This window comes from Thermobia domestica, chromosome 13, assembly GCF_964235325.1.
Source record: "Thermobia domestica chromosome 13, izTheDome1.hap1.1, whole genome shotgun sequence".
NCBI classification, from domain to species: Eukaryota; Metazoa; Arthropoda; class Insecta; order Zygentoma; family Lepismatidae; genus Thermobia; species Thermobia domestica.
In genome coordinates this window covers 111,899,479-111,911,780 of record NC_137466.1, presented here as the reverse complement: position 1 = coordinate 111,911,780, position 12,302 = coordinate 111,899,479, and the positions used below count along the sequence as shown (strand labels likewise).

Sequence of the window (12,302 nt, the reverse complement as noted above, 5' to 3'; positions counted from 1 at the left end):
GGTTTGTAAGTGTGTCTGTAAATCTTGAACTTTTGTTAACGTTTCTAATGCGATTTTTTGGAAAAAAGTTTTCTTTAATCTTAATGATAAATAATTTATTTTCTGTTCCTCGGTGGCCTGACGGAGAACTTGTCCGATAACTCTCAATTTCCTTAAGAAATATGCATCAATTGGGTCATTTTCGCCCTGTTGAACCTGAAAAATTTGAAACAGTCCTATAGGCAGGTAATTTTGGTCTACTCAAGTCGACTAATTTAGCTTTCAATTGTTCATAATTAAGTGAATCCAATTGGTTCTGAACTTTTAACTATAGCACTAAATCTAGGGCCATGTCCTGTAGGTACACTCCGCATCAAAAAAATTGCGATAGCTAACGCCGTGCAGTTAGGCCACCCAATATACACATTCTTATCCCATAATCGTGTCAGCTAAAGAGACCCCTCTCTCACCTTTCTTCTCTCTCATACTAAAATTAGCTAACAACATGAGCGCAATTCTTATTTCAAACTACACATGTATTAGTTTCGACAAAATGAAATAACAAAACCGAGACGAAACAAGATTCATAAGTTAATTTAGGGAGAAACTGAAACACACAATGTAAAATTCAAAACAATGGATGTCTATTACACACAGATTCAGAAATGAGGCAGACAGAGAACAGAAAGGAAAGGGAGAACAAATAAAACTGGAATTCAAACAATATAAAGTTCCGTTTCCAGAAATCCAACAGTAGTATAGAAATAACGTTTGTTTTTATATATTTTTTTCAGAACTATTCAAATATATAGAGGATGCCTTAAACATTCATTATGTCCCTTTCATAATGGATAGCATACTCAGTTTCAAGTAGAACTGTAGATATCCGAGACACATCTAGGATAATGTCAAAAGTTTAACACACATGCTTTGTTTCCATGTGGTTCGATTGCAAATTCGGTAGATTTTCATTGGGCGTACTGTTCCAAAACACGTTCTGATAAACCCAGTATATAGTGTTGGTCATATGCTCCATTTCAGACTACTAATGCAAACTGAACAAAAAAGCAGAAAACACGAAACGAAAAGAAAAGAGAAAGAAAGAAAGAGAAAATAGAAGATTTCTATTTTACTGCTAAATTTCTATCAGAAGTACCCTATATTAAAAGTCCAAATTATATCGTAATGAAAAGTTACAAAGTTCGAAAGGAAAAGTTTATGTTTCTCATAGATGAAGCATGTTTCAAATTTCAACGTGAAGAAAAAACACTTTGAATTATAGGATGGGAACGAATTTTGTGTCGAACTAGTATAAATAAAATTTTGTTTTCAAATAACCAAAGAGGTTATCATTGTCTAGTCTTTTCCGAAGATTTATCTGTTCCGAACATCCAGCATTGATTTCATCTCTTCCAGATATAACGTAATTTGCACAGATAGAATGAACATGGTAAGAGCTGAAACGAATCATCGTGTCAGTCGGATGATGTTGGTTAGGTTATAGACCACCACTGGGTCGAGGGTTCAAATCCGTAGTGACTCGTAATTCGACTGAGACTCGGTAACCCAGAGGATAAAAAAGAGATTTTACTTATTCCCTTGCGTTGAAACAGTATTTCTGTCAGAGATGACCAGGACTGGAGATGTTATTCCCATAGCACGAAAAACACAACGCCGAAGTTAACAGTTAATTAGATTCTCCAGACCAGATATATCGGGCTCTTGCTCCGTTTTAACTTTGGAACATGAAGTGCGTGTGTGTGAGAGAGGTGAGAAGTGAAAGATGCAACGACAGAATACGGAAACGTCAAGAAAGAGAAAGGGGGCGAATATAAATACGAAACATACTTATCATTACAGTGTATGATACAGAACGCACACACTGTTTATTTGATTTATCGCCAGTGATGCCTTGTAAGTTCTCCATCAGAAGATAAATCTCCTCACCCATTATTTTATGCGAAAAATCATACTACCTGATGGGGAATCGAACCAAGATTTTACATTTGGAAGTTTGGCACGCTACCACTACACCACCGATTGGTTTAGCCAAACTTTGTTTAACAAATGGTGTAGTGTTTCTTTGTAAGAACGATAACACGAAAAGTGTATACTGGAGATCAATGATGTCTTTGGAATGTCCTGGTAATTCCCTTAGTATATAAAGCATATTTGACTTCCAATCAAATGGATCACGGTGATGAAGTAGGTAATCAATATTATTATAACAGCAATAACATTAATTATTACTATTTGCTCAGTAGTCATAGCGCTATCAACTTTATTATATATATTGCAATGTCTCACATGGTGTTGTGTAAAAACAACTCTACACGCCAGTATTTACTAACACCACCACGTGGTTTAGCAAGAGGATTCCACACACCAAGTGGATCTACTATCACCTGCAGGGAGCAGCAGCGCAACCGCTACCCAAGGACCTCTATAAATTGGCTGGACGACGGCAATTCTGTACCAGTTTACTGGTGCCCCTCCTATTGTTTGCTTCGGAACATTAGAAGTAACCTAACCCTGCAGCCCTCTAGTCTGCTTCGGGACTACGCCTTTCCTTTCTCCTGGCCTAGCCTACTTTGGGGCTTTATCGGGAATGCCAACCTCAGCCGCTTAGCCTGCTTCGGGGCTCTGTGGTCACCTAACCAACCCATTGTTTGCTTCGGAGCTTTGGGCCCCTAACTCCACTCAGCCTAGCTTGCTTCGGGGCTTTGCAGAGATCCTGTCTGCAACCTTATGGTCAAAGTCTATTATAACTAACCTTATAAATTTGGAAAAAATACTTTTTATAGTGGAAATTTTATAATAAAAGATGGTAGGGGGGTCGATTCTGGACACTCTTTATTAACGCTCTACCTATAACCTATATGGGACAAAGTTGTCCATGGTCAAGGCTTTGACCGGCTCAGTTTTGATCTGAATACTCCCCTAACGAACAGTATTTATTAACTGGAAGTGAATAAAAATATAGAGAAATAATCATACTATATCTACCAAATGTCAATATCGTGCAGAAGGCTCAAATTCAAAGTGTTGTATAGGGAAGTAATGGGATAGAAGGTGGCGCAGTTGACAGGTACCTAGGAATGTGGAACGAATGATAACATGAAGACAATGGAATCCTGTTGCTATAAATGATGAACCGTAGATACCATCTGCGATAGTGAGTGGAGCTTCATAATATTCATACTCCTATAGAGCAGTAAAATATAGTTTTAAGAGGTTTGTTAAGAAGAGGCCTTGTGTTGGTTGAGTATGATTTGTTCTGTGAGACTATGATGAGCTCATGTTACAGTAACTCCCGATGCTAGGAAAATGGCAGTATTTAGTAGAGGAACATGTATAGAAGTAAATTAAACAATCCTTACCGGTAGTCAGAATGTTCCAATTTCTACAGTAGGTGCTAATCTTCCGTGGAAGAAGGCGAGATGAATGAGATAAAGAAAAATATTTCTGAAATAATAGAATTATTCTCCATCGAAGACCTAATATTACTTGAATGGTATGAAGTCCTTGGTAGGTTCCTTCTCGAGTTACGTTTCGTCATCATTGGATTATAGTTAGAATAGTTAGTAGTCCTAGCAAGAATAAAGAAGAGTTATATTGGTGAATCCATTTAGTAAGTCGTGATTATGATGAAGGCGCCTAATAGTGTGATCTGTTAAGACTCGGATCATAACAGGCCGGACACAAGTATAGAATTTGGCAGATTGAAAGTACTTCGGTATTAAAATCGTTTTAGGGTCGGGTGCCAAATTTTTGGCCGCCATATTGAAATATGTAGCCATATTGGATTTTTGGAATGTTCTCTTCAAAGATCATTACCTCGGTAACCAATGATCCGAGTTTGATTATTCCTTTTTTAAATTATAAGCTAATTAGAAATATTTAAGATTTTATAAAACATATTTACATATAAATGAATTTTCCTCCAAAATGGTCCACTTTATGAAAACATGTATCCTATAACGTTTAAAAGAACATCAAAAGACCTTTAATTTATTGTATAGTACGTTAAAATGCGATTAGAAATAGTCGAAATGTAGTTAAATTAAGAAATCAGTACAATAGAATACAAGAAGTGTGTAGTGTAACGTACTTCGTGAGGTGAACCCAAGTACTTTATTTTTAATTCCTCGTGTGGCCTCAAAAGAGACTAGAGGAAATTCTAATTAGGTTCAAGAAGGTTATACTGCAGCAAAAATGTGTTGGAAGCAGGTTAAATACGATTTCAATATCAAAACGGACGTTTCAGATATAACATTTATTTTAACAAAAACTATATATATATATATATATATATATATATATATATATATATATATATATATATATATATATATATATATATATATAATTTCAACAATAACAAAAATGTCAAATTAGAATCATAACCATAACGAAGAAATATCATTTTAAATACCGCCAGAAACGTTCACTATTCGATGCAGTGTCATTTCAATACATTTTATTGAACTCAGGAGTAAATTTACCTTAATTTTGAGGTTATAATTTTGTCAAAATTAATTGTCCAAGAGAGAATTTAAATCCAATTTCCTGCTTTCATTTGATTGCAAACTACTAGCCCATATCGCCATAAACAATAAGATATCCCCAATCAAACTAAGTATTCTTAAAGTCAACTACAACAAAAAGAAAGAAAAAAAGAAAATTTAAAGAAATAATGATTAAAGACAACTCATTATTCTATGCTAATATGGACTACATTACAACTTACGATATCATATCACTCCAGTTCATCAAGAAACTACATCGAAACCAAGAATAGAACCATTTTTCTTTTTTTCCCTAAGAAGAACACTCCCGTTCTATTTACTATCAATTCGTATCGGCAAATGCACCTGTCTCAAGGCTGAGCTGTATCACATCGGTTCAAAAAGTTCCTAAATTCGCCACTAGATGTCACCATATCTTTAATGCATATAGAAACAGTCTATCACGGGATACCTCTAGCGACCAAACTGGTAACTATTTAATTCACTCTCTCACTTCATTTTAAATGCTCACAAACCTACACTTTTCATTCATTTCATTTCTTTTACAATTCCGTTACAAATTCCCCCACAAGGGTATTGAAATAAAGTTATTGGATTAAGGTAATTGAAAAAAACATGATCTGTCTCTGCTGGAATCAGGCATGGCAAAATAGAACAAATCAATTCACCATGTTCACTCACATTCCAAGTCAAAAGATCTTACTTGAATATGGGCCCAATCAAATTCCGGAATATTCAGAGTTCCATGTTGAGTTCTAATCCTTCCTATTGCTTGGATGAGACAGCCATTTAGATGATTCAGAATATTTATCAGTTTTCACTGATAATGGAGAGAAAAAGGTCTTTACCGTTTCCGACGACGTAATTCCAGGGACGTGAACAGGCATGGACAAGAACACACATCCTGCAGGATCGAACAAACAAACATAGTATACAAACATAATAAAAATGACACAAATTAAATTTACCTTTATACATATTTACAATTATTTAAGGTTATCACAAGTGCATTTCAATATATTTGGTCTAGGAATTAATTCGTGCGGGTGGACAAGAGATGGCGCAACGAACGGAGCGTCCCACAGTTCCGTGTATCCACACATGTGTTGCAAACCCCTGTCATCGCGTATCGTTCGTAGTATAGGACAGTGGATTAAAGCGTCAACAACACCAGTTTGTAGTTAAGTGAACATGGCGCAATTTGTGCCTGATTAAGTGTTTTTGCGGGGTGTCCTCCTGCATTACTTTAACATGCGGAAAAGTGCGACTGAAAGTCATCGTATTTTGGTGAAAGTGTATGGTGACCATGCTCTAGCTGAGCGAACGTGTCAGAAGTGGTTTGCACGGTTTAGAAGTGGTGATTTCGGCTTGGCAGACCAAGAGCGAGCTGGACAGCCAAAAAAATTTCAAGACGAAGAATTGACAGCATTGCTCGAGCAGGATTCGTGTCAAACGCAGGAACAACTTGCAGCAGCATTAGGCGTTGATCAAACAACAGTCTCCAAACGCTTGAAAGCCATGGGAATGATTCAAAAGATGTCACATTGGGTTCCACATGAATTGAAAGACAGAGACGTTGAAAGACGAAAAACTATTTGCGAATTGCTGCTTCAACGACAGAGCAGAAAGGGGTTTCTGCATCGAATTATTACGGGTGATGAGAAGTGGATCCATTACGAGAACCCTAAACGAAAAAAAGCCTGGGTGAAACCAGGTGAACCAGGTCCATCACAACCAAAACGAGATATTCACTGTGCAAAGGTTATGCTGTGCATATGGTGGGATATGAAAGGTGTGGTGTACTATGAGCTGCTGCAACCGGGTGAAACTATGAATGGAGAACGTTATCGACGACAATTAATGCGTTTGAAGCAAGCTCTGGCCAGAACACGACCAGAATGGGAGAACAGACATGATAAACTTATTGTTCAACATGATAACGCTCGCCCACATGTCGCAAAACCGGTCAAAACCTATTTAGAAAATGTCGGATGGGAAGTTTTACCCCACCCGCCGTATTCACCAGACGTTGCTCCTTCGGACTACTACTTGTTCGATTGCATGAACAACGATTTGATTGGACAGCGGTTTACTTCTTCAGAAGATATCGAAACATGGGTCTCTGACTGGATCGCTTCCAAGGATGAGGACTTCTTTCGCCACGGAATCCGTACATTGCCTGACAGATGGGCGAAAGTGGTGGCTAGCGATGGACAATATTTTTCTTAAGGTATTTTGTGTTTGTACTACAGCTTCAATGTGTGCGTACCAACCGCACGAATTAATTCCTAGACCAGATACATTTTAAAGAATTAGGTTCTGAAAATTCTTGAATAGAAATTTTAAATGCAATTTTCTAATTTACATTTAAATTCTTTCAATTTTACAAATTATGAAACTCTAGAAGGATAATATCTTTTGATATGCATTACATTCCTTTTTATAATAATATCAGGATCTTCTATTGATTTCAACAGAACAGTGTTTTGGGTCTGATAGCTAAGTATCTGGTACGGGCAATCATAACTCTGACTTAGTTTCGGTATAATTTTCTGCTCGATCGAAGCCTTTAACATACGCTTCACTAAGACAGAATCACCAACAGCAAATGTCACCGGAATATGGCGTCTCTTATAAGCAGATTCTTTCCTACGCCAAGCCTTTTCAATATTCTGGGCAATCCTTTGACTCATTTCTTCTTTATTCTGTGTATTATCCAACACACCAAGATCTACAATCCATCTAATATCAAGAGGATTCCACATTATTCTCCCAAGATATAATTCTCCAGGCGTTTTGCGAGTTTCTGTATTTTCTGATGAATTTAATGTATATTGCACTTTATAAATATGATCAGCCCACTTGGTTTGGTTTTGATCAATATACGCCTTCAGTATCAACTTTATATTTTTGTTTTGCCTTTCCGTAAAATTACAGGAAGGTGAATAAGGAGCCGTACAAATGTCTTGTATGCCCAAACTAAACAAATACTGACGGAACTGATCAGACCGGAAGTAACTCGCATTATCATGGAGTAAACGAGCTGGATAGCCGTACATATAAAATATTTTATCCAACTTAACACATATAACCTTGGAAGTTATCTTACGAAGTGGTTCAATAATTACGAACCTTGAAAAAGCATCAGTGACAACAAGCAAATATTTAAAACCATGACTGGGTAACCAAGGTCCCATCATATCGACATGCAAGCAAGCATTGGGTTTCGTTTCGTTTTTTGAAAAATATGTACCACAAAGAGGTTGATTTCTATCTTTTATACGCTGACAAACGTCACAGCGCTGAATAAATTGTGCAATATATTGATATAAATTATCCCATGTAAAGCGGCTTGCAATTTTAGCGATGGTTTTGGCTCGTCCACCATGACCTCCCCCGACAATTTGTTCATGAAAGAATTTATGCTCTCTTTCATACTATCAGGGATAACTGCCCGAAGACCACCATATACTTTGCCATTCGTCCTTTTTAACAAAATATTATTTTGAATAAGGTATGGTTCTACTGTTTGCTTATTTTCAATGGATTGTATTATACCTTTCAATTTTGGATCCATTCTTTGCAGCTCTCCTAAAGGTTTATTAAAAAGAGGCAATCTCCAAAAATTTATAAAGACAAATGTACATTTTGATTATTAACAGTATTAATTTCAACAATATCATCGCCTGGAGGTTCGAAATCAACAAAACTATACATACAACTAATATAATCAGCCAAAAAATTCTTTTTACTCCTAAGGTGAATTATATTGAAATTATATTTACTTATTTTTTCTATCATAGACCCATATTTTCTCTATCTTTTATGATTTTTCAAAATCCATGTTAAACTGGCATTATCACAAAATACCGTAAATTTATTATGGTGAAGATACATATCAAACTTATCCAAACAGTAAACTAAAGATTTCATCTCCAGTTCGAAAATGTTCTTTGACCAATCAGTTGTTGGAATTAACTTACTAGCAAACATAACTGGTCTCAATAATCCTTGATCATCATACTGACTAAGAATTCCGCTGTAACAACGGCAAGACGAATCTACGTGTACTACAAATGGACTAGAAAAATCCGGGACTTTTAATATTACATGATTCTTTAATTTGATCCAAAATTTCATCTTCCTCTTTCCCCATTTTAATGTATTCTTAGGACTCTTAAGTTCATATAAAGGCCCTAATAATTCTCCATAATCCTTCAAAAAACGTAAATAATATGAAAGAAAACCTAAGAATTTCGCTAATGCTCTTCTGTTTTTAGGTCTGGGAAGTTGTTTTATAACCTTTACCTTTCTTGGTCGACATACATGTTACCATCAGAAAATTCATATCCAAGAAACTTAATTTTACGTTTGCATAGACGAGTTTTGTGAGGAGAAATGGTCACACCATTCTCTCGAGGTCTTTGCAAAACCTTTTCAAGAATTTCATTGTTTTTCGATGCTATCTGCATGAACTATAATGTCATCGACAAAAATATCTAAATATTCACCTTCCAGATCCCTAAACATTTTATGCATTATGCTAGACAGTACAAATCCTGAAGTTACTAGACCCATCGGGATCTTGCGAAACTGGAGTAAACTGGTTGGGGTAGCAAAGGCAGTAATTGCTCTAGAACTAGGATGAAGTTCAATTTGATAATAGCTAAACTTGACGTCAAAACAGCTAAAATACCGATGTTTCCCAATGTTAGCTATGATAGATTCCGCATGGGGACTCGGAAATCCCGTCATTAACACACGCTTGTTGATTTCTGAGAAATTCACTACTAATCTAGGTGATTTATCTTTATTTGAAATCATAAAGCAGGGAGAAATGTACGGCGAACTCTTAATCTCCTCAACAACTCCCTTTTCTATTAAAGAATCAATAAAATTATCCATATCTTTAAGTTTATGTTTGGGTACAGGATACGGTTGTGTTATACACGGTGTAGTATCAGTTAAAATTATTTCATGTTGATAACCCTTTAGCATACCCAGATTATCTGTAATAACATCTTTGAAATCATTAAACAATTTCTCAACATAAGGTATTAAATTAGGAGAAATAATGTCAACAGAGAAATCAATATTACCTTTACTATTTCCCTCCAACTCATTTGGAGAATTCTGGAATTCCGATCTTGTCGGATTGTTAACACTGACCCCAGCTGGAACTTCTTCAGTATACTGGATCGCTTCGGTGAAGCCTCTCGGATCTATCTGTCTAGATGTAGAACGTCTTGGTATATGAACACCAGTCCCCTGACTGGCTCGGCTGGAACTCCCCCTTCTCCACCTAGATCTGGTCCACTGGCGCTGACCGGTAACCATCCCTCTGCATACACCCGAAGTTGTTTGGCATGAGGAAGATCGGTTAGGAACACCACCATTGCTCTCCACCCCTGAAGATGATTGGCTAATCTGTAAAATTGACTGCGAACAGTTACTGGTTAATGGGGGTGTTGACGACTGAACAGGTAAACCTGTGCTACTACGCACAACTGAAGATCGACGATCATTCGCTGGAACTGATTCCTCAAAATGTTCAAGCCTCTGTGTGATAGGTGACTGAGTAATGACACTACCGCTGAATTCAGCCTCTGCTAATTGACAATCATTATGTGAAACTAAGCGATTATTCGAAGCCGTTAGTTGAAGTCTATTTCCATTAGAATATAACGTTGACGGTTGACACAATAAACCATGACTATCCTCCGCCACTGAAGATCCTTGACCACTGCGCACTGCAGAAGGACGCTGACTTCGGTGAGTAACTGACTGTCGTCTAGTATTTTTAGATTGTGATGCTGATGATTGACAAGAGACATCTTGAATACGCTCCGCAACTGAAGCTCCTTGGCCTCTAAGTATCATTGTTGGATGTTGACCACACTGAAGATCGGATGGATATCTATTACTCACACAATAAGATGTTGTAGACGGACAAGACAAATCAAAATTGTTTTCGACTACGGAAGACTCTTGACGAAAATGTACCGCTGATCCACTATGATTACTAACGTTCCCAGATAACTGACGTAATCCTCTTCCTCCACACGCCGCCACTGATGATCTACGCTGCATGGGTGTGGTACGCAGACTAGGCCTAATACTATTGCAATTGCTCTCACCGCCACTAGACTCCAATCGCTGACGACTATTATCAAGTTGACGTTCACGCCTGGCAGATGAACAACCTACCTGACCCGCACATCGTAAATCTGTACCAGGAGAACGATGAAATGATTCCTTAAATGAGGCAGTTCTATCACGTACTCTAGAGCGACACCCTGTATTTATATTCTGTCCATTAACCCCACTAGAAATGGCACTAGAATGCACTACTTTAGAAGGATAATCAACAATTAGGTCCGAGGGGAGAGAGTCATGTTGAGTAAATTCAGTTAATTTCACTTCCTTATTAAGTGTTTCAAAAACAAAGTTCTATTACGAACATCAATATGAGCAAAGTTATCATTTAAAAATGAAATTCCCAATAAAAGTTTCAAATTCGGATGATCTATAACTCCAAACCAACCACTGAAGCAAAAATTACTCACAAAAAATCTCAATTCTACCATTTCTTCAATGTTCACAGATTCATTATCCAAAACAGTCACGGAATAATTTACAGACTTAATTTTTGGCCGACATTTTTTACATATTTCTTATAAAACGTTTCGTTCACATAAATTTAGAGTGGACCCAGTGTCTATTACAGCCGGATAAGGAGTTCGACAAATGAAAACCATCATTTGCAATAAGTGATAAGTGCCATTGATTCCCCATTTCAGTATTCAAATACATAGAGTCTCCCCGTATATTACTACTTTTATAAGGACATCGGTTCCAAGAATGATTACTACTACCACATGAACCACAAACTAATTTTGGCCCTGAACTTCTGTTACGATTTTGTTTTGTATTTGAAATATATTGATTTCTTACTATCTTTTGATAATCTGAAGCATATCGCCTATTCATCTCATAACTTTCGGCAAATTCAAGAAACTCATACGAATCTTGTAACGTACTTCGTGGGGTGAACCCAAGTACTTTATTTTTAATTCCTCGTGTGGCCTCAAAAGAGACTAGAGGAAATTCTAATTAGGTTCAAGAAGGTTATACTGCAGCAAAAATGTGTTGGAAGCAGGTTAAATACGATTTCAATATCAAAACGGACGTTTCAGATATAACATTTATTTTAACAAAAACTATATATATATATATATATATATATATATATATATATATATATATATATATATATATATATATATATATATATATATATTTCAACAATAACAAAAATGTCAAATTAGAATCATAACCATAACGAAGAAATATCATTTTAAATACCGCCAGAAACGTTCACTATTCGATGCAGTGTCATTTCAATACATTTTATTGAACTCAGGAGTAAATTTACCTTAATTTTGAGGTTATAATTTTGTCAAAATTAATTGTCCAAGAGAGAATTTAAATCCAATTTCCTGCTTTCATTTGATTGCAAACTACTAGCCCATATCGCCATAAACAATAAGATATCCCCAATCAAACTAAGTATTCTTAAAGTCAACTACAACAAAAAGAAAGAAAAAAGAAAATTTAAAGAAATAATGATTAAAGACAACTCATTATTCTATGCTAATATGGACTACATTACAACTTACGATATCATATCACTCCAGTTCATCAAGAAACTACATCGAAACCAAGAATAGAACCATTTTTCTTTTTTTTCCCTAAGAAGAACACTCCCGTTCTATTTACTATCAATTCGTATCG

General features: G+C 36.2%; 1 protein-coding gene across 1 annotated transcript; it reads right to left on the bottom strand.

Moving 5' to 3' along the window:
• Nucleotides 1–4,393: 4,393 nt before the first annotated feature.
• LOC145669268 (uncharacterized) lies at nt 4,394–11,668 on the bottom strand. Its single transcript, XM_081737588.1, has 2 exons — nt 9,608–11,668; nt 4,394–5,412 (listed from the first exon to the last, which is right to left on the bottom strand). The coding sequence occupies exons 1-2, from the start codon at nt 10,596–10,598 to the stop codon at nt 5,264–5,266; spliced, it is 1,140 nt and encodes a 379-aa protein (XP_081593714.1). The 5' UTR covers nt 10,599–11,668; the 3' UTR covers nt 4,394–5,263.
• Between the last annotated feature and the right edge of the window lie 634 nt (nt 11,669–12,302).

Excerpts from the sequence above, each read along its gene's own strand:
- LOC145669268 (XM_081737588.1), bottom strand. The coding sequence starts at position 10,598 with ATGCAGCGTAGATCATCAGTGGCGGCGTGTGGAGGAAGAGGATTACGT. Across the intron at positions 5,413-9,607 it reads GTTGGAGGGAAATAGTAAAG|GATGTGTGTTCTTGTCCATG; the intron begins GTAATATTGATT and ends TCGATCCTGCAG.